General features: G+C 46.0%; 2 protein-coding genes across 2 annotated transcripts in view; both read left to right on the plus strand.

Annotated features, from left to right (window-relative positions):
• Snta1 (syntrophin alpha 1) overlaps positions 1-4278 on the plus strand; it is a gene marked incomplete at its 5' end in the record, with an annotated part of 8194 nt that extends 3916 nt beyond the window's left edge. The window contains 3 exon segments of the mRNA XM_008845254.2: positions 2394-2590; positions 3356-3543; positions 3656-4278. Coding sequence (XP_008843476.1) covers positions 2394-2590; positions 3356-3543; positions 3656-3748 — 478 coding nt within the window.
• Positions 4279-11957: 7679 nt separating this feature from the next.
• The window catches only part of Cdk5rap1 (CDK5 regulatory subunit associated protein 1), a gene marked incomplete in the record, with an annotated part of 46062 nt that continues 34787 nt past the window's right edge, over positions 11958-23232 (plus strand). The window contains 5 exon segments of the mRNA XM_029569436.1: positions 11958-12038; positions 12375-12414; positions 17696-17799; positions 18588-18622; positions 20013-20113. Of these exon segments, the coding sequence (XP_029425296.1) occupies positions 11958-12038; positions 12375-12414; positions 17696-17799; positions 18588-18622; positions 20013-20113 (361 nt within the window).

The following is a 23232-nucleotide window of genomic DNA, read 5'->3' on the forward strand; positions in this document are numbered from 1 at the left end:
AGGTGTGAAGGCTCATGGTTAACTTCAGATATCTTTTTTCCTTCTGCTTTATCTTATTTTTTTATTTCATCTCTCACTAAGCTTACAGCTTGCTACTTTTGGCTAGACTGTCATTAAGCCCCCAGGAACTACCTGTCTCTGTTCTCCTCCAGTTCTGAGGTTATAGGCGTACACCACAACATCTGACTTTTCCATCTTATATTTTAAATTTTTATTTATTTTATGTATATGCGTGTATTGCCTGTATAATGTAGGTAAGTGCACCGTGTTGTGCAATGCCCTGGGAGGACAGAAGAGGCCGTTGGATCCCCTAGGACTGGAATTATGGACAGTTGTTAGCTGCCATGTGGGTGCTGGGAACCTGGGTCTTCTGCAAGAACAACCAGTGTTCTTAACCACTGAGCCATCTCTCCAGCCCCTATTTTTATTTTTTTATGTGTATGAGTGTATTTCCTGCATGTATGTAAGTGCACCTATGTTGTGGACTACCTGAAGATGTCAGAAGAGGACGTTAGATCTCCTGAAACTGGAGTTATGGATGGTTGTTAGCCACTATGTGGGTGCTGAGAATTGAACCTGGGTCCTCTGCAAGAGCAGCCAATACTTTTAATCGCTGAGCCATCTCTCCAGCCCCTCCATCTTGTATTTTTGAGGCAGCATTCATCATTGAACTTTGATTAGACTGGCTAGCCAGTGGTCCATTGGATCTGCCTGTCTCAGCTCTCTCCAGCACTGTGGTTATAGGTGTGCACTGCCACACCTGGTGTTTATATGGGTGCTGGAGATCTGAACTCAGGTCCTCATGTTTGTTCAGCAGACATTTTACCCAACGAGCCATCTCCCCATTCCCAACAATGTCAAGACCTGTGTTAGTGCTAGAGGGGTTAAGCTGGGGACCCAGGAAACCAGGACTCTTTTTAAAAAGCCTGTTCACTGCCACAGAGGACTTGCACTGGGGAGAGTAGGATGGAAGTGGAGAGGCTGCTGTAGCTTTTGGGAGACATGGCAGGGCTGAGAGATGCAGGTGGGTGGATGCAGCAGATGGAGAACAGCAGCGTTTGCAGTGGAAAATGCATGGGTGGGAACTCACAGGCTTAGAGCTTGCCATATGGGGAGGGGGCAGGAGGTGTCCCAGATGAATGAGAGGTTTGGAGCTTGTGTTTGGGGGAGGGGAGATGGGACTGGAGTGGAGGTCCTAAAGAGGATGCTCAAGGAGATGCTGTATCATGTCCCGAGTATGTGTGGGACACATGGAGAATGTGGCTCATGACTCAGGGCTGGAGAGTGGGAGACTGAGTATCAGGATCAGCTCCAAAGAGGAGCTGATAGTGGGTGGAGTGAGCAATAGAGGGGGCTAAGGGCCAGAGCCTAGAAGTTTACTAGCCAGAGAGGGGCAGTGGGCTGCCCAAGGCCACACAAGTGAGAATGGAGCTGCAGGTCTGGGTCCTTGTTACCATGTCCCTGTTCCCTGGACTGGGTTCTGGGCCTGCTGCCAAATGGCAAGTTTTAGATTTCCTGCCTAATCAAGTGACTTGTCAATCAAGGCAACAAATGTTTATTGAATACCTACTATGTGTTCATAGTTTGAAAAATTTTACCTTACTGACCTGCTCATGGAAAAAAAAAAATCAGTCAAAAGCTAACTGAAAAAAAAAAGGTAAAACATATCACTTGAGGCTGGGCATAGTGGCACACACTTTTAGTCCCAGAACTCAGGAGGTGGAGGCAGGTGGATTTCTGAGAGATCAAGGGCCAGCCTGGTCTAAATAGTGAGTTCCAGGCCAGGCGGGGCTACAAACACCAACAACAAAGTCTCCCCCAAAGTATAACTTCAGCCTAGGAGAACACATGCCTGTGATCCCAGCACTCAGGATGCAGAGGCTGGAGGGTTGAGACAAGTTCAGCATCAGCCTGGTTTACATAGCTAGTTTCAGGCCAGCCAGGGTAGGTCATGAGACCCTGTCTCAAAACCCAAAGTAAAAGCATCCAAAATGTGTAATTTCTGCACCTCTGATGAAAAGTAAGACTAGTAAGTGACAAAGACACTATTTTAGACAGGGAGGCTTCTCAGAGGAGGGGATATTTGAGCAAAGATCTAAGGAAGTGAGAGAGTGAGCCATGGGGAGAACAGGAAGAGTATCTGGGCAGAGGGAACAGTATGTGCAGAGGTGCTGAGGCAAGGGCATGTTGGGCATGCGTGAAGACACCACTAAGACTGAAACAAGACAGTGAGGGGAGGGTGGCCAGAGATGGCTCCTTGCTGAGCCATTCAGTGTCCTCCTGCAATTCCTGTCCCCTATAAGAATAAGGTAGTGAAGGTTGTGAAGGATGCACAGGTCACTGTCCAGTTTTTTCCTTTCTGTTCATGCTTGTTCCCCTCACCCACCCCACAGGCTGGTACACTCAGGCCCCTCCAAGGGCTTAGTGCCCTATGATGCAGAACTCTCCTTTGCCTTGCGCACGGGCACACGTCATGGTGTGGACACTCACCTGTTTAGTGTGGAGTCACCTCAGGAGCTGGCAGCCTGGACCCGACAGCTGGTGGATGGTTGTCACCGGGCTGCGGAGGGTGTGCAAGAAGTGTCTACAGGTATCCTGTGTGGAACTGGGAATCTCTGGTAGTGAGCTCCTTGTGCCCAGAGGCATTCAAGGTTCTCTAAGAACCTTGAGATTCTGGCCACCAGTTAGATTTGAATTTCAGGTAAACAGTGACTATTTTTGTCAGTTTAAATTATTCACTGTTTATGTGAAAATTTTTTATTATTTTTTATTTTATGAATGTTTGCCTCAATATATGTTTATCACTGTGTGTCCAATGCTTGCAGAGGCCAGAGGAGGGCATCAGATCTCCTGGAACTGGAGTTACAGATGGTGGTTAGCTACCATATAGGTATTGGGAACCAAACCTGGGTCCTCTGCAAGAACAGTCAGTGCTCTTAACTGCTGAGCCTTCTCTCCAGTTCCAGGTTATGTGAAATTTAAATTTAACTAGGCAGTTCTGTGCCTTTAGGGGATGAGCCTCCTGCCCATCACAGAATCCAAGTCTCATCCTTTTTATGGAACAAACCCAGGACTTTGTACATGATAGCTACGTGTTCTACCACTGAGCCATATTCTCAGCCTAAACTTCCCCTTTCTACATGTGGTGTTGCTGGAAGTAGTGCTGTCAGCTGCAGCTGTAGGTTCTCTTGGGGCCATTCTTACATATTTCAGGGTGGGGATGACTGGGCAGATGGTTGTACAGGAGTCATGATAGTAAGCCCCCCATCCCTGGGGGTATTCAAGCCCCTGAGCTGAGTGGGGTGGGGCTGTGGTCTCTGAGGTGCCATGGTGTCTGCCTACTACCACCCTACAGCCTGCACATGGAATGGCCGTCCCTGCAGCCTCTCTGTGCACATTGACAAGGGCTTCACACTGTGGGCAGCTGAACCAGGAGCAACCCGTGCTGTGCTGCTCCGACAGCCCTTCGAGAAGCTGCAGATGTCCTCGGATGATGGCTCTAGTCTCCTCTTCTTGGACTTTGGGGGTGCCGAAGGCGAGATTGTAAGTGGAGGGCCACCTCTGCATCCTGGCGGGGGGGAGCGGGGAGGGTGTGTGCTCTCCTGGAGGCCAGGCTGGACAGAGCCCCTGACACTTTCCTTTGTCTGCTCTGCAGCAGCTGGACCTTCACTCCTGTCCCAAAACCACGGTCTTCATCATTCACTCCTTCCTCTCGGCCAAGGTCACCCGCCTGGGGCTCTTGGCCTAGAAGTTGCCAGATGCACTAGCCCTGAAGAGGATGGTTCACCCCATGGCCTCACCTGTCCCTCTGCTGACTGCCTGCTCACTCACAGGCGAGGGAAGGGAGAGGAGAGGAACAAGGACCTCACAGACCCAGCCCAAGGGAGGCTGGCTAGGTCTTGGAGAGCAGAATTCAGACCTGGGACACAGTGGGTCTGGCCTGTGATGGGGTAGCCTTCCTGCTGCCCACCTCCACCAGTGCCTTTTGCAGAGAGATATTTTGTGTATGCAGAAGCCATTCCTAGCCTGGGACCTGCCCCTGTGGGGATCCCCAGTCAACAACAGAGCTGCCAGGCCTCCTAGAGGCCCCTAAGCCACCCTGGAGATCTCCTCTGCAGCTGGAGTCTCCTGGATTAGTGGCAAGAGAAAGAAGAGGAGTCTTTCTGTTCATGTTTCCCCTCAGCCCCACAACCATGGGGTGTCTGGTTTTTCTCTTCATCCTCTCTCTCCTCCTTCCTCTTGGATAATAAATAGCCTGTGAGCACATAGGCAGCCTGACTCAATGTCTGTTTGTGTCTTGACATTTAGACCCTGAGTTGGCCCCTGAAGTTCGAAGAAGAATCAAAGATTTCCGAGCCTTTCTTGGAGAGCTGGGCTTCAAAATGAATATAGAGTTTATCCATGCTATGTAATAAATTACCCTACAGTTTAATAGTTTAAACAACAAACATGAGCTGGAGAGATGGCTCAGCAGTTAAGAGCACTGACTGCTCTTGCAGAGGGCCCGGGTTCGATTCCCAGCACCCACATGCCAACTAACAATGTCCTTAATTCCAGTTCCAAGGGATTCGACTCCCTCTTCTGACCTCCATGGGCATGGCATGACATGGGTGCACTTACAGGCATACAGGCAATACACTCATACACATAAAACAAAAATAAATACAATATTAACAACAACAACAGCAAACATTTATTATGCCTTATGTTCTGTGGGTCAGGATTTTTTTTTAATTTTTATTTATGATTTTTATTTTATGTGTATGAGCGTATTGCCTGCATGTATGTGAATGCACCCATGTCGTGCAATACTGCGGAGGTCAGAAGAGGGCTTCGGATTCCCCTGGAACTGGAGTTAAGGACAGTTCATAGGCGCCAAGTGGGTGCTGGGAATCGAACCCGGGTCCTCTGCAAGAGCAGTCAGTGCTCTTAACTGCCGAGCTACCTCTCCAGCCCCAAGGAATTGTTTTTTTAACAAAAACTTTATTGAGAATTTCATACATGCATATAAGGTCTTTTGGTCAAATCCATGCCCACTCCCTCCCCTCCAACACCTCCCACATCTCCCCATCACATTTTTTTCTTTTCTTTTTTTCCCTTCTTTCATTTATTTATTTTTATGGGGCTTTTGGCTACTCTAACATCCCCCTCTGAAGAGGTAACCCTAAAATCTTTTAAGGATTGGATACAAGCTCCAAAATACTTTTGACATTTTTGGCCTTTGGAACAGAGTATGATGCTAACAGGCCCAAGGACATTTTGACTTTTAGCCAAGAAAGTGGCTACTTTTCTTTGGGGTCTTTTTACCCTAACTGCTCAGCCAATTCCTACCTCCTATTCTTATCACGCCATCCTCTGAAGGGGTTACCCAAATTTCCCATAGGGAATTGGGACACAGAGCGCTCTGGCTTCTTCCGTGCTGAACAGGGACGCCGGGTGAGGCAATTGGAGTACCCCTTCAGTGGGTCTATCTAAGACTCCCAAATTGCATAACTCTTATCTCTAAGGGGAAAAAGAAAGTCCTTGAATCATGAATAGGAGATGTGAAGGAGAAGTAAACGCAAGAGTAATTAGCATTACAAGCTCTAGACAGGGAACTAGAAAAAAGTCAAAACAGGGCACTTTTCAAATGTTCATATGAGAGTCCCTCGGAGTTTCTTGACAAGGGCTTCCAAAAGCATCCCTCTACTGGGTTCTTCCTCATTTTTCTTTTGTCTTCCAAGGCTGGACTCTAGAGTGATGGATTCAGGATTTGCTTTCAGGTATTTTGATAGTTGTTGGAGTAGTTAGAATCAGTGTCGTTTCCCTCTCAAAGTCTTTGAGATAACTGAGGGGTTGCTGAGGTGTATATAGTGGGTCAGGAATTTGAGAGGGGCTGAGTTGGGTTCTTGTGTGAGGTCTCATGAAATTTCAGTCAGTGAAGAAACTGCCCCATGCAGTTACTTAATGAGTCAGACCTTGTTTGGAAATTAGACACTAGAAAAAGGGGAGATGCAGGTTAGCAGAGACATCCCAGCCTGGCTTACCGATTTATCCACTTACTCACCCACGTCCCCATCGGTCCACATTATCTAGGATACACCTGTTCTATGTTAGTCCTTGGAATCAGCAGGTGATGTAGCTGAAAGCAAAGATGATAGATCTCCATCCTTGGGGAAGAAAGTCATCAGAAGCTCCCACAATCAAAGGTGTGATTCCAATTGATGAGACATAGGGAATTAACAGAGAGGACCATGGGACTTCATGTAGACCCCTTGTGATCTGGGGGATCATGAAGAGACAGGGAAGCAGATGCTATTTGGGAGGAACATGCTTTAACCAGTTGTTCCTGCAATCATACTGTGGGAAAGACCAGCCCAATCTCTGTGGCTTCAGCAACTGGTCCTTGTTTTCATGTTCCTGGGCTGTGCATTGATTAGTTTTACTAGTAAAAGCCAGGCTGGGCAGGGCAGTTTTGCTCCTGACTGTTGGCTGGGCTCCCACAGCATGCTCTAACTGTGGTAAATGAGTGGAGTACAGAGAAAAGCAAATCACACAGGCCCATCCAGCTCATCTGCCTGACAGTAGTGGGAAGGAAAACACACACCACTCATAGAGGAGTAGAAGGGGAGTGAGTAATTATCTGGTATCAGAACTCTCACCAACCAGTAGTAGATGGGGGTCGGGGAGAAACCTGCCAGGCAGCACATTCAGGCCCCAAAGCAAATGCAATACAGGGCACCCAAACTCCTGGAATCAAAGGGGTTTGCTTTTAAACCTTCATGACCCCAAATCCCACACTGGCCCAGGATTCCACAGTTGCTTCTTGACTACTGTTATAGCCCCAGTGCTCTCTGATTTGACTCTCCACCCCCGCATTCCTGCCCCACTGTAGTGTATTCCTCACAGTGGCCACTTTGTAGGCAAGGACACTCAGAGTCAGCAATGACTAGTTGACCATGGTTACCCTCTGTCAGCAGCAGAGCCCCAGCAGGAAGCTAGCCAGTCTGAGGCTGAGTCAGTCAGCCAGTGCTAAGAATAGGGCTTTGGGATCAGGCTGAACTGTGGGTAGATTACAAGCACTGGCAGGCTAGTTCTGTCAAATTGTATGAGCCTTTTCATGAGACTACTGTTTGTGTTCTCATTTTTAAATTCTATAAAATGAGCTAACCTTAATAGATTTGGGGTTTTTTTTAAATTTTGAAACAGAGTCTTCCTGTAGCCTCAGCTGGCCTAGAACTTGCTATGTAGACCAGGTTGACCTCAAACTTAAGAGATTTGCCTGCCTTTGCCTCCCAAGTGTTGGGATTAAAGGCATGTACCATCACACCATCCTCCTTATAGATTTTTTTTTGTGTGTGTGAGACATTAAAGAAATTTTATGAGACAAGATTTTGCGCTGGAGCCCAAGCTGACCTGGAACTCAATATGTTGCCTGGACTGGCCTCAAATTCTTAATCCTCCTGCCTCTGCTTCCTGAGGGCTGAATTACAAGTGTATGCCACCACACCTGAGTATACGTGTGTGTATGTATTTGAGGTTTTAAAAAAATTATTATTTCTATTTTATGTGTATGAGTGTATTGCCTGCATGTATGTAAGTGCACCTGTGTTGTGCAATACCCGCAGATGTCAGAAGAGGGCTTTTGATTTGTTTTTTGAGATTGGATTTCTCTAGGTAGCTCAGGCTAGCTTCAAACTTGTACTCTTCCTGCCTGTCTGCCTCCCAGTGCTGGGATTAAAGGCCTGCGCCACCACGCCTGGCCCCCTTGAGGTTTAAAATTTTTTTCTTTTATTTTTATGTATATGAGTGTATTGCTTACATAGTGTAAATGCATCTGTGTCATGCAATGCCCATGGAGGTCAGAAGAGGGTATTGGATTCCCCCAGAATTGTAATTACTGACAGATGTTAGCTGCCATGTGCTTGGAATTGAACCTGGGTCCTCTGCAAGAGCAACCGGTGCTCTCAACGACTGAGCCATCTCTCCAGCTTCTTCCTAGTTGATTTTAAATCACATCATGTTGATAATGAATATCAACCATCACAAGCCTCCCAAGTGCTGGGATTAAAGGCCTGCACCACCACGCCTGGCCCCCTTGAGGTTTAAAATTTTTTTTCTTTTTATGTATATGAGTGTATTGCTTACATAGTGTAAATGCATCTGTGTCATGCAGTGCCCATGGAGGTCAGAAGAGGGTATTGGATTCCCCTGAAACTGGAGTTGCAGAGGGTTGTTAACCTCCATGTGGGTGCTGGGAATGGAACCGAGGTCCTCTGCAAGAACAGCCAATGCTCTTAACTGCTGGGCTATCTCTCCAGCCTCAGATTAGAGGTTTTTTGTTTTTGTGTTTTTTGAGATAAATTTATGTAGTCCAGGTTTCGAGGTTTGTTTTGAACTTTCTCTGTAGCTGAGGCTGACCTGATCCTCCTGCTTCCACCCCATGTGGAGATTTAAGATGGGAAGCATGAGTTTGCATGTAGAACTACATACAGCATAGGAATCATCAATAGAGAAGTCCCTACTATCCAAATGAGGTAAAAAGCTCTACCTATGGGGTATAAAAGCCCCTGTCCTTTGTGAAATCGGGCCGTTTGAGCTACTAAACTTTGCTCCAGCCCACTTCCTCCTTGGAAGTGTATCTTTTTTCTTGTGTGTGTATTTATATGTTCATGTGTGTGGAAGCCATAGGCCAATGTTTGGTGTCTTCCTTAATTACTCTCCACCCTAAACATTTATTTTTTGGTCTTTTTGAGACAGGGTCTGCCTGTAGCCCCAGCTAACCTGGGACTCACTATGTATATCTGCCTGCCTCTGCCATCAAAGGCATATGCCACCATGCCCAGCCACCTTAAACATTAAAAAAAAAATATTGCATTTGTTTGTGTGTATGCACACATATATGTCACTGCATGTATGTGAAGGTCAGAAGACAACTTGTGGGAGTCTGTTCTCTCCTTCCACGATGTGGGTCCCATGGATGGAATTCATGTCATCAGGCTTAGCAGTAAACACCTTTACCCACTGAGCTACCTTACTGCTCATCTACCTTACTTTTTGAGACAGTCTCTCTCTGACCCTGTAGCTCATTGATTCTACTAGACTAGCTGACCAGCAAGCCTAAGGACCCTCCAATTCTCTCCCCAGTGCTGGGATCACAGGTGTGATGCAGTGCTCATCTTTTTACTGGGGTGTTGGGGTGGGACTCAGGTCCTCATGCTTGTACGGTAAGCACTTTACTGACTGAGCCATCTCGAGTCCCTTATCTCTGCTCAGTTCTTTGTTGGGGAATAGAAGAACCTGGAACCCCTTTGGAGGTGCTGATTGGACTCCAATATCTGCTGCTATTATTAGGTATTGCTTCTGGGAAACCCAGACTAAGACAGAAAGCAACCATTTATACATCCAACAAGTATTTTGTTTGAAATTTTATTTATTATTTTTATTTTATGTATATGTGTGTACTGCCTGCATGTAGGTAAGTGCACCTATGTTGTGCAATGCCCGTGAGGACAGAAGAGGCTGTTGGATCCCCTGGGACTGGAGTTACGGACATTTGTTAGCTGCCATGTGGGTGCTGGGACTTGAACCCGGGTCTTCTGCAAGAACAACCAGCGTTCTTAACCACTGAGCCATCTCTCCAGCCCCCGAACGAGTACTTTTTGAGTCCTATGAATCCGACCTTGTGTAGAGGGTGAGCATATTTCAATGAACAGGACAGTGTATTTCTGCTCTCAAGAAGCTCATAGGCTGGGTGTGGTGGCATTTAGTCCCAACACTCCAGAGGCAGAGGCAGTAGGATCTCTGAAAGTTTGAGAATAGCCTGGTTTTTAAAGTGAGCTCCAGGTCAGCCAGTGCTATGTGGTAAGACTCTCTTTCCCCCTTCCCCCCAAATGATTGGTGATGATTATTACTGTGAAGAAAATGTTGTGATAAGTGATGGGAATAGTTATATCAGATAATCAGAGAAGACTTCTCTGCTGGCAGACTAATATTTAAGCTGAGAGGTAAAGGATAAGCCAATTGACCAGGGCACACTTACAGTCCCAGCATCCAGAAGGCAGAGGCAGGAGGATTGCACCTGGGAGGCTGAGGCAGGAGGATTACTGTGAGTTTTAAGTTAATCTGGAGCTACACCGTGAGTTCCAGGCCTGCCTGGGATATAAAGTGAACCACCCCCGACCAAAAAAATCAAGCCAAACTCTCCCCTGCAACATAAAATTCTTTGGGGTGGACTGTATCCTGATTTATTTGGATTCCCTTGGCTTTGAATAAACTGGATTCTTTCTACTAACTTCTGTCTTTAAGGTTTCAACCAAATGAACAATAAGGACTTTAGATTCTAATAACAATTAGCCTGTCCTGTCCAACCTTCCACCCACCTCCCTGCCAAAAAGCCTGCTTAGATCATCCTGGAACTTGGGGTCTTCACCTTCATGCTGTCAAGTGTGGAGACCACAGGTGTTTAGCACCATGTATGGTGAGTCACTGACTTTTAAGAGTGAACTGCCTTCTGGTTAGTTGGTACTATATGGTTCAGCTCAGCCATTAAAAAAGTATTATTGGCGGGGGGGGGTCGGTCAGAAGACAACTCTCAGGTGTCAGCTCTTTTCAGAGTGGGATCCAATCACAAAACAAAAAATAAAACAAGCAAGGCAAGGCAAATCCACTGTTTCAGATGGTATCTTGGTGGGAGTAGAGCAGAAAGAGGCCAGGAGGGTGCGCCTCCTCCCTGTTACTGTGATCTGCTTTAGAATCTGAGCTGTCCATCTACAATTTGTGCTTCTATAAAATGTTCACATTTTAAAAGTAGGTGCTGCAGTGACGCTTGAAAGCCACCTACGCTACACAGGGTGGTTCTGACTTTAGAGCTCTGATCTGGCTGAATCCTGTTGTCAGCATCTTCCTGAGTGTAGGGTCTAGAGGTCAGGTCTAGCCTAGAAGAGGCACCTTGACCACAGGCATGTCCCATGGGGAGGGGAGAGTGGTTGAGAGAGTCAGGCTGTGCCATGTGACACGGATAGGGGAAGGAGGTGCTAGGGAACAACTGGGCTGTCCAGAGCCATCTGGGAGATTCAGGAAAGGTAAGACAGATTTTAGAGCTGGTCTAATCCCCTCTAGCCATAGAAACCCATAAGCCATGGAAGCCAGAACAACAGTCCTCTGGGCCATCTACCTTCCCCTCTCACTTCCTCTCCCTCTCCCTCCCCGCCCCCTTTTCTCCACTTCCCCCTTTCTTTTGGTCTTTTTGAGACAGGATCTCCCTGTAGCCCCAGTTGCTAACCATAGAAACTCATAAGCCATGGAAGCCAGAACAACAGTCCTCTGGGCCATCTACCTTCCCCTCTCACTTCCTCTCCCTCTCCCTCCCCTCTCCCCCCCACCCTTTCCTCCACTTCCCCCTTTCTTTTGGTCTTTTTGAGATAGGATCTCCCTGTAGCCCCAGTTGGCCTAGACCTTGCTATGTAGACCAGGCTGGCCTTGAACTCACAGAGCTTATCTGCCTCTGCCTCCCAAGTGCTGGGATCAAAGGCATGTGCCGGCTCGCTCTTTCTTTTCTCTTTGCTTTGCTTGCTTGCTTTTCCCCCTGCTTTTTTTCTTCTTTTTTACTTTCTTTCTCTCTCTCTCTCTTTCTATCTCTCTTTCTTCCTTTCTCTCTCTCTCTCACATTTATTATCGTGTGTGTGTGTGTGTGTGTGTGTGTGTGTGTGAGAGAGAGAGAGAGAGAGAGAGAGAGAGAGAGAGAGAGAGAGAAAGGGAGGGGGAGGGAGAGAGAGAGAGAGATAGAGAGAGGCCTGACTGGGTCACTTTTCTTAAAGGACCTCTTTCGAGGGGAAGAGGTGAGGAGAGCGCATCTGGCAGGAGGAGCATACAGGTGATACAAGGCCATGGAAGAAGCCAGGAGTCCCTACTCCAGGGCAGAGCACCCCTAAGAATCTCTCACTCTTAGGGCTATTACAGATACAGATCCTGGCTGCATGTCTATAGCTAAGGCTGCCCAGCCGACCAACCTGCCGTCCTGTGTTGTGTCGTCCGTGTCCATGTCCCCCACCTCCCCCGTAAGCTGTGTGTGGTGGCACACGCCTTCAGGAGGCAGAGACAAGCAGATCTCTGTGCGTTCGAGGACAGCCTGGTTTACATAGCAAGTTCGAGGCCAGCTGGGGCCACAGGGAGACTCCGTCTCAAAAAGCAAACAAATAAACGACTTGTGCTTATCATATGAAGAACTGGGTCTCATACCCACTGTATTTTTCCAAAGTCAGTAGTCTGGGTTCACCAAGAGTTTAGTGAGGAAGCTCTTTCGTTGGGACATCTCGGGCTGGCGGAACAAAAGTTGCATACCTAGGCGCGCAGCGGCGGACGCTCAAGAGTGATGACAGGGCGCCGACTGACAGACCTTCCGGTTCCGGAAGTCGGACCTCGCTGCTGCGGGAGGTGAGTGGCTTGAGACGCACCTGGTCTGCTGCCCTGTGGGTGACCCGTGCAGGGGCAGGCGGGCTCGCGGAGGCCTGGGCATACCCGGAGTTCCAGGGGAGATGGCTCTGTGCGGCGCGGGGACCGGAGTGAGACCGCAGCCCCGCCGCTTCCTCCCGCACGTCCTTGGCCAAGTCACTCACCGCCCTCTGAGCGCTAGTTCCTTGCGAAGTAGAGACCGGGTCTAATCAACGTCGCTGGGTGGCTGTGAGGGTTCCCGCAGCCCCCGCAGCCCTTCGTGGAAAGCCCTTTGCACCACGGCTAGCACGTTGTAGCCACTCAATAAGATGTTTGGGATGTGGTAGACCCCCTGCCAGGTTAGAGACCGCACAGAGGCGCTGGTGCTGTGCAAATCGTCTTTAATTTCCGCATTTGATCTTCACAGCAGACTTAGAGCAAATACCCGCCGCATTTCACACACTCAGAGATGAAGGCTTCAGGGGTTGCCTGGCTATGCAGCAGTGGGGTCACATTCTGACTGCAAGGATATGTATGCTCTTAACTATGATGCTGTGAAAAGAGGTGTGGGCTGTGAATGAGTGGTCACTGAACTCTTAGTTTGCCAAGTTGGGTGTCCCCTTTCCCCTTAAAAAAAATTAGTGCTGGTGTGAGCATGCACATGGCACAGCGTGTGTGTGTGTGTGTGTGTGTGTGTGTGTGTGTGTGCCAGAGGACAGCTCTTGGGGGTCAATTCTCTCACTTGGGTGCTCTGGGCTTGGAAGTGACATTGTCAGACTTGGGCAGCAAGTATTTTTACTTGCTTGACCATCTTGCTGGCCCCCAAATTGGGTTAAAAAAATTTTTTTGTGTTTTTCTTTGTTGCCCCTGCTGGCCTGGAACGGAGGCAATATTTCTGCCGCAGCCTCCTGAATACTAGAATTATAGGCATGAGTCACCATGCTTGTCTGGGTTTTTAAATCTTTAATTCTCATAACACATGGTTAGATGATTAGGGACTACCTGTACCACTTTTTAAATTTATTTTTTGACAGATGTGACATTTGTAGTCTACAGGTAGGAATTTGACTTGCCAAAGGTCACATAGGAAAGGGCAGAAGTAGATTTTAAAGCTCACACCTAGGCATCAAGACAGCTCATATAAATGCACACACAGTAAGTAAAAACGTAATTAAAAAATTTAAAACCACACTAAAAGTCTGTTGTCCTCTGACACTTGAGAATAGGATAGCATTCTATGTGTGTGTATGCATGCCACAGCATGTTTTGGGAGTCAGAAGACAACCTATGGCTCTTTCCTCCACCATGAGGTCTCAGGGATTGGGCTCAGGTGGTCAGACTTGACAGCAGATGCCTTTACCCACTGAGCCATCTCACCCACCCTACTTTAGTTTTTTCCAACTGTAAATTAGAGATATTAAGAGACCTCTTGCTCTATTGTTCAGGCTGTCCTGGAACTCCTGGGCTTAAGTGAGCTTTCTACTTGAGCCTCCCAAGTTGCTGGGACTGTAGGTGCACACTACCATGATTGAAGTGAGATAAATTATTATTTTTATTTTATGTGTATGAGTGAATTGCTTGCTTGAATTTAAGTGCATCCATGTCAGAAGAGGGCATCAGATTCCCTGGAATTGGAGTTATGGACAGTTGTAAGTCACTATGTGGGTGCTGGGAACTGAACCTGTGTTTTCTGCAAGAGCAGCCAGTGCTCTTAACTGCTGAGCCATCACCCCAGCCCTGAGATAAATTATTAAGAACACTTTTGAAATGGGCCCATGCCTGTGATCCTACACTCAGGAGGCCAAGGCAAGAAGAAATGAGGAGAGTCTGAGCATAGACTGGGCTACATTATGAGAACCATCGTGAGTCTAAGCTGCATAGTGAGAACCGGGCCAGCCAGGGCTGCATAGTAGGAGCTTGTTTCAAAAAACCAAAAACAAAGAATGAACAAATAGTCAGCCCCTCCCCCGAAGTCTGGACTACATAGTGTGTTCCAGGCCAGCCCAGGATATCACTGGGATTATGTCTATACCCCTTATGCTCTCCCCAACTCCAAAAAATGCTTCCTCATGGGCTTTTGTGAGGGGAAATGAATTAATGCACCTGAAGTGTCCGGAGAAGTACCTGTTGACAGTGCTCAGAAAATATTGGTGATGTCTTGTTTTGCAGATCTGGGATTGTCATGAACCATGCATCCTTTACAATGTGTCTTCCAAATACAGCGGTCTCTAAAGTGGGGGCCATTGACCTCTGTGTCCTGTAGGGAATCCAACACTTTCTTCTGACTTTTGTGGGCATTGCATAACACAGGTGCATTCACATGCATGCAGGCAATACACTCACACAATAAAATCAAATTAAAAAACTGAAAAAGATCTGAAGAATCCTTAAAGGGCAACCACACCTTCCCTTCTTTCTTGTTTCCAAAAAATGTTTTCTTTCATAGTTCTTATTTCTTTTTGGTCCTTTTGAAATAGGGTCTCCCTGTACCTCCAACTGTCCTGGAACTCACTATGTAGACCAGGCTGGCCTTGAACTCATAGAGATCTGCCTGTCTCTGCCTCCTGAGTGCTGGGATTAAAGGAGTGTGCCACCATGCCTGGCTTTTTCTTTCTTTTTTTTGAGACAGGGTCTCACTTTGTAGCCTGGCTGGCCTGAAACTCACTATGTAAACCTGGCTAGCCTTAACTCATAGAGATCTACTTGCCTCTGCCTCCTGAGTACTGGGATTAAAGGCGTGTGTTACCACATCCAGCTTGAGCTTCTTTTTTAAAAATATTTTTTTTTCATGCCACTGGAATTCTTTTTCTTTTACTTTATTTTTTATTTTATGTATATATGTGTATTGCCTGCATGTAGTTAAGTGCACCCATGTTGTGTAATGCCCACAGAGGACAGAAGAGGCTGTCAGAGCCCCTGGAACTGGAGTTATGGACAGTTATTAGCTGCCATGTGGGTGCTGAGATTTGAACTTGGGTCTTCTGCAAGAACAGTTAGTGTTCTTAACTGCTGAGCCATCTCTCCAGCCCAAGCGTCGTCTTCTTTTTTTTTAAAATTATTTATTTTTATTTGTATGAATGTTTTGCCTGCATGTTTGTAAGTGCATCATGTGTGCACAATACCCATGAGGCCAGAAGTAGGCATTAGATCCCCTGGAACTGGAGTTACAGATGATTGTTAGCTGCCATGTTGGTGCTGGGAACTGAACCCGTGTCTTCTGCAAGAGGAGCAAGTGGTCTTAACTGCTGAGATATCTATCTATCTCCTCAAAGAACAAATTTAATTTTATAACAAAAAAGGATAACGGGGCTGGAGAGATGGCTCAGCGGTTAAGAACACTGACTGTTCTTGCAGACAACCCAGGTTTGAATCCCAGCACCCACATGGCAGCTAACAACTGTCTGTAACTCCAGTTCCAGGGGATACGACAGCCTCAGCTCAGTGTGTATCTCATCCTATCCAGAAACTCATGTGGCTATCCTCTTGCATTGGCCTCTGTCATGGTTGGCTTCAGTTTTCCACTTGACACACCTGGGAAGAAGGAACCTCAATTGCTTCTGATTAACCTATGGGCATGTCTATGAGGCATTTTCTTGATTGTTGAGTCATATGGGAGGTCCCAGCCCACTAGGTGTTGCCACCCCTGGGCTAGTGGTCCCAGATTCTATAAGAAAGTAGACTTGGGGCTGGAGAGAGGGCTTAGCAGTTAAGAACATGGGCTGTTCTTGTAGAAGACCCGGGTTCCAATCCCAGCACCCACATGGCAGCTAACAACTGTCCGTAACTTCAGTTCCAGGGAATCCAACAGCCTCTTGCATGACATGGGTGCACTTACCTACATGCAGGCAATACACACATACACATAAAAATAATAAATAAAAATTTTTTAAAAAAAAGCAGAGTCAGAGGGACGCCCAACTGAGGAATTTCTTCCCTTGGACGGACCTGTGACCATGTCTGAGGAGCATTTTCTTGATTTTTGAGTGATGTGGGAGGGCCCAGGCCACTATAGGCAGTGCTACTCCTGGGCAGTTGGTCCTGAGTTGTATAAGAAATTAGGCTGATTTGGGGGCTGGAGCGATGACTCAGCTGTTAAGAGGACTGACTGCTCTTGCCAAAGACCCAGGTCTGATTCCCAGGACTCACATGGCAGGTAATAACCATCCATAACTCCAGTTCCAGGGAATCTGATGCCCATTTCTGGCCCCACAGGCATTGCACAACATGGGTGCACTTACATACATGCAGGCAAAACACTCATATACATATGATTAAAATTAATTTTAAAAAAAAAAAGAGAAAGTAGGCTGAACAACAGGCCAGAGTAATCCATTAAGCAGCACTCCTCTGTGGTCTGTGCTTCAGTTCCTGACTCCAGGTTCCTGCCTTGACTTCTATCAGTAATGGACTGTGACTTGGGAGTTCTAAGCTGAAATAAACTCTTTCCTCCCAAAGTTGTTTTTTAGTCAGAGTCGTTTATCACAGCAACAGAGAAGCAAACTAGGACATCCTCCATGTGTTGCCTTACAAGCCATCATGCCTGGCTTCCCTTGGAATTATAGCCTGTTGATGGGGATAGAGGTGTAACTAGGAATATAATTTGAAAGAGCCTTCTGAAATTCATGTTTTGGAACTTTGTGTATAGTTATGTTTTTACTTCATAATATGGCCATACTTGCTTTCATTTAAGAAGTTTGAAATTCCTGTAGCAAGTTACCTCATTTTATTCTATGTGTACCCTCTGGCCACTGCTGCTACTTCCAGAGGCCAGAGAATGCCTCTATTTTGAGAGAGAGACTGTAATATGGGGACAGATAAACACGATCACTAGTCTTCCTATTCTGTGTATCTCATCCTATCCAGAAACTCATGTGGCGATCCTCTTGCGTTAGCCTCTGTCATGGTTGGCTTCAGTTGTCCACTTGACACACCTGGGAAGAAGGAACCTCAATTGCTTCTGATTAACCTATGGGCATGTCTATGAGGCATTTTCTTGATTGTTGAGTCATATGGGAGGTCCCAGCCCACTAGGTGTTGCCACCCCTGGGCTAGTGGTCCCAGATTCTATAAGAAAGTAGACTTGGGGCTGGAGAGAGGGCTTAGCAGTTAAGAACATGGGCTGTTCTTGTAGAAGACCCCATCTGGTAGTTGATGGTGTTTTAGGATTGAGGCAACAGGGGACTTTGTGGATAATCAGTTGCCTCCAGTGTTTCTGAGGGTTTGGGGAGGAAGACCTGAGACAGATTGGCACGCTACCTACCCTGGAATCTGTTTCTCATTGCAGTCTACCTCGAGACCTATGGCTGCCAGATGAATGTAAATGACACAGAGATAGCCTGGTCCATTTTGCAGAAAAGTGGCTACCTGAGGACCAGCAACATCCAAGAGGTACTTGAATTTCCTGCATCCCTGTTCCCTGAACCTGGGCTCCTCTGCCATTGTGCAGGTTCTTGGATGCAGTAATTTCAGGAAGAGGGTGCTGTGATAGTTCCTCTAAATGAAGTGTACCATGGGACTGACATATACTATTATTTCAGCAGTTTTGAATTTTTTGATGCTGCTTATCTTCAGAAAAGGAATATTGGACTGGGTACAGTGATGTGTAACTGTAATCTGAGCACTTGGGCAAGAGGATCTAGAGTTTGAGAGGCAGGAGGATCTAGAGTTTGAGGCCATACTAGCTACACAACATGACTGTGCCTCTAAAACAAAACGAAAAACAAAACAAAAAAACTTGTGGGGAGGTAGGGATTGAGGAGTTAGTGTATAATGGATATGGAGCTTTTGTTGGGAAAGATGAAATAGCCCTGGGAGGGGATTGATGGTGATGGTTGCACTACAATGCTCGAGTGTTCTTTTTTTGTTCTTTTGTCTTTGTTTTTTGAGACAGGGTCTCCCCCAGCTGGCCTGGAACTCACTATGTAGACCAGGCTGGCCTGGATTTCACAGAGATCTGCCTGCCTCTGGGATTAAAAATGTGTGCCACCATGCCCGGCTCTGTTCAAGTGTCCTTACTGTTACAGACTGTATCCTAAAAATGGTTAAGATGATAAGATTTATATTATGTGTGTTCTACCATAATAAAAAAAAAAAAAGCAGACGCACTACATGGTAGTGATTCTACAAGACTAATTTCAAAGTTCATGATTTCCCTTCTTTTCTTGCTTTCTGTTTAGGCTGATGTGATCCTTCTTGTCACATGCTCTATCAGGTACAATTTTTTTTTTCCCCCACAGGGAGTGACTATACCGTATGTAATTATGCCACAGCTGATACTGCCATGGTGGCTTACTTATGGAGATGAGCCAGTGACCCCAGGTCAGTTTTTGTCTAGTGGAGATAGTCTTAGTACAACCAGATGACATTAGCTGAGTATGTCCTGTGTGTAGGGTTCCATGTGAACATTAGACATGCATATATGAATTTAATCCTCACAATAGTAATTCTGTGTCTCAAACCCATTTTATCAGGGTTTGGTAGTACACACCTGTAATCCCGACACTGCAGAGGTTGAGGACGAGAAGGTTTGTGAGTTTTAGGCCAACCTGGACTACACAGTGAGACTGTCTCGAAAGCAAACAGTAGCCACAAAAAGAACCAAACCAAACCCCATTTTATAAGGCTGTTAAGTGCTGAGCTTCCCAATTCCCTGAAGTTTTCTGGCTACTAATAGCATATGTTTGTAGTATGTGTGCCTAGTTTGAAGTGTGGCCAATTGTTAGGGGACAAAGTTCTAAAAAGAGGTAAGTGGCATCTCTCAGAAGCTAGGAAGCACTTGGTCATCAGAAGTGAGCATACCGTCTTTTACTTTGTTTTGTGTTCATGTTTCCACAGCTGCCTATACCATTAATACATTGGTCTAATGTGTTTCTTCTTGGCTTCTTTGCATGATACTGAGGTGGTTGTCATGGGAGATTCAGAAATGAATATAAAGTCTGGCTGCAGGGAGCTTGGTCTAACATGGATACTAAGACATACAAATAGCTCTAACATCTGACAAAAAAATATTAGGTAAAAATCAAACAAGCCGGGGTGGTGGCTCACATCTATAATCCCAGTAATTGGGAAGCTAAGCAGATGCATTGCTGTGTGTTCAAGGGTAGTTCAGGCTACATAGTGAGTTTTAAGCTAGCCTGGGGTACAGAGTATGGTAGTATCTTTAAAAAAATTGGTTGTAGCTGGGTGTGGTGGCGCACGCCTGTAGTCCCAGCACTTGGGAGGCAGAGGTAGGTGGATCTCTGTCTTGATTTTTTTTTTTTTTGGAGACAGGATCTCCCTGTAGCTCCCGCTGGCCCAGAGCTCACTATGTAGACTAGGCTGGCCTTGATCTCACAAAAATCCACCAGCCTCTGCCTTCTGAGTGCCTAGCTTGAAGGCCTGTGCCACCACACCCAGCAGTAGTCTTGATTTTGAGATGTGAAGGAAGGGTGTCCTTAGAGGGAAAGTGAATTGTAGAAGTGGTACTTTTTCAGTTGGCTTCTGTGTATCTTCCCAGAGTTAAAGGTAGATACAATTTAAAAAGTTAAGGTAGTTTTAACTTTCTTTCCATTGTCCTGTTCTCTTAGCTTTCTCTGTATTTTTGCCTCTTTGGATCCCTGCAGGGAGAAGGCTGAGCAGACCATCTGGAACCGTTTACATCAACTTAAAGTCCTGAAGACAAAACGACTGCATTCCCGGGTACCTTTGAGGATTGGGATTCTAGGTATCCAGTCATTTCCAGTCTTTTCCATTTTAAGACTTGGGCTCTTAGAGTTTCCTTTAGAGGCCTGGATTCCAGGGTCTGAATCAACTTTATCCACCGCATGCAGATCTTTTACTTAATGTTTGAGGCTGCGATAGTAAATGAGATGAAGCTCCTAAAAGGGCTTTTTGTGGCACTTGAAAGTAACAGATGCTCAGAAGTGGTATATTCTTCCTAGAGTCTGATGGGGTTTACGTAGCACAGAGTGATGGATAGGGGGATAGCATTTGGAGTCTGGAGAGGCAGCAGGAGTGTACCGTGTGGTTAGTTTTGGTTGAACTCCTGAAGTATGTCCAAGTGAAGAGCTAGGTCTGCCTTGACCAGTATGGTAGCCACTAACATGTTTGAAATAAAATTTCAAAGTTCTACTGCTTCGTTGTTTTAGACACATGTCAGCTGCTCAGTAGCCACACCTGAGGGCCATTGGCTTGCACAGCACTTCAGTCATTTCCATTCAGCACATTCCTTCGTCTTATTACAGAGTTCTATTGGACAGTTCGATCTGGGTATCTGGGAAACATATTTCAAAAAAAGAATGCTTGTAGGATTGGCAAGATGGCTTAGTGGGTAAAGGCACTTGCCATGAAGCCTAATCACTTGATTCCCATCCCTGGAACTCGTGTGGCAGAAGGAGAGAATTGACTTCCACAAATAGAACTCTGACCTCCACATGTATGCTGTGGCACACATGTGCCTATATACATACAATAAATGTAAAAAAAACAAAAAAAAGAAAACTTTCTGTATCCTTTCTGCCCCATATTTAGCTTTATGCATAGCAGACTATATCTACTGTTAACTTAATCCTACTTTATGACAAGTCAACACACAGCTAGTGTATCCAGTTACACTGGTTAATCTAGACAGAGATGCTGGAGGATGAAGGGTTAGCTAAAGTGTTTTATTCCTTTTCACTTCATTATAGGTGCTCTTGGGTATAAATCTATTATGAATTTCAGAAACCCCGAGGAGAAGTCTTAAAACAATAATTGTGGCATACATCAGTTGCCATTTTAGTCACTTTTATCTATGTTCTGTGGTATTGAGTATATTCACATACTCATGCAGCCATTACCACTGTCCAGCTCCATAAGCAATAACCTTACATTCCACGCTCCCCCTGGCTCCTGTGATTCATCATTCTATTTTCTGACTTTGAATTTGAATATAATAAGTACCTCTTATAAATGGATTTATAGAGTATTTGTCTTGGTATACTTGGCTTTTGTCACTTTACAGTATTGTCTTCAAGAGTCTTAAGCTACATGTTACAGTGTGTATCAAAATTTCCTTTCCTGTCATGTATGGTGGCACACACCTTTAACCCAGCACTTGAGAGGCAGAGGCAGAAGTAGGTGGAACTCTGTTAGTTTGAGGCTAGCCTAGTGAGGTCCAGGCCAACTAGAGCTACATGGTGAGACACTGCTCCTTTTTTGGGGGGGAGGGAATAGAATTTAAACCCAGGGTTTCAAAACATGCTAGGGAAGTGTTCTGCCACTGAGATATAACCTCTAATTCCATCTATTTCCTTTTAAAGCCAGAATAGTGTTCCATTGTATTTGTGCTGCATTTTGTATATCTGTTCATTCATTGGTGGACTCTTGGGTTGCTTCCACTGTTTTTGTTTTGTTTGCAACAGGGTCTTGCTATATAGCCCTGTCTGGTATGATATTTGATATGTAGTCTAGGCTGTCCTCAAAGTCAGTGCCTTAGTCTCCTGAGTGCTGGAATTACAGGTTTGTACCACCTCATCTGGCTGTGAAAAATTCTTAAAAAATGGTTGTTTCTTTTTTTTTTTTTTTTCCTGTCTTTTTGAGACAGGGTCTCCCTGTATGGAACTCACTATGTAGACCAGGCTGGTCTCGAACTCACAAAGATCCGCCTGCCTCTGCCTCCCAAGTGCTGGGACTAAAGGTGTGTGCCACGACACCCAGCTACTTAAAAAATTTTAAATTGCATTTTATTTTGTGTGTGTGTGGTGTGTCCACATGTTGCAGCACTGGAGCGGAGGTCAGAGGACACTTTTCGAAGTTGCTTCTCCTACCATGTGGATCCCAGAATTAAATTCAGGTGGTCAGGGTTAGCAGCAAGCACCTTTACAGGCTGATGCATCTGACTGGCCCAGACTGTTAATAATTCTTAAATGTTACCAAAGGGAGTGTTCTAGTTTCATTTCTGTTGCTGTGATAAAATGCCCTGATGAAAGCAACTTAGGGTCAGAAAGGGTTTATTTGGCTTATTATTTCAGGTTACAGTACATCATTGAGGGGAAGGCTGTTAGATTTAGGAATGCAGAAAAAGGAAGGAGTTTAGAGTTTAGAACTAAGAGCCAGAACCAGACTTGAAATAGGCAAGGAATGTGTTCCTTTATTCCAGGAACACAGTGACTGACAGATACCCTTCCGAGGAAAGAAGGCATCTACAACTAAGGGAGGGGCGGTTTCCTTTTTTGTTTTTTTGGTCTTTTTCAGACAGCGTCTCCTGCCTGGAACTCACTCTGTAGACCAGGCTGGCCTCAAACTCACAGAGGATCCCCCTGCCTCTGCCTCCCGAGTGCTGGGATTAAAGGTGTGCATCACCACACCCAACAAAACTTTTTATTTTATGGGTATGCGTGTACTGCCTGCATGTAGGTAAGTGCACCTGTGTTGTGCAGTGCCCACGGAGGTCAGAAGAGGCTGTCGGATTCCCTGGGACTGGAGTTACGGACAGTTGTTAGCTGCCATGTGGGTGCTGGGATTTGAACCTGGGCCTTCTGCAAGAACAACCAGTGCTCTTAACTGCTGAGCCATCTCTCCAGCCCCCAGAACTGTTCTTTTTAAGAGAGATGATGTGGTAGTTAACCTTCAATGCCATCTTGACTGGATTTAGACTCCCCTAGGAGACACATTTCTGGGCATACCTCTGAGGGAATTTTGACAGAGGACTAACTGAGGAGGGAAGACCCACTCTGAATGTGAGTGGCACCATTCTATAGTCTGGGGACTCAGACTGAATAAAAGGGGAAAGGAAGAAGCCATGCCATACAGATGCCATAATTCCTTGCTCTCTGCTTCCTGATCCTGATCCACAGAGATGTG

Source organism: Nannospalax galili, unplaced genomic scaffold (assembly GCF_000622305.1).
Source record: "Nannospalax galili isolate Female #2095 unplaced genomic scaffold, S.galili_v1.0 scaffold1802, whole genome shotgun sequence".
NCBI classification, from domain to species: Eukaryota; Metazoa; Chordata; class Mammalia; order Rodentia; family Spalacidae; genus Nannospalax; species Nannospalax galili.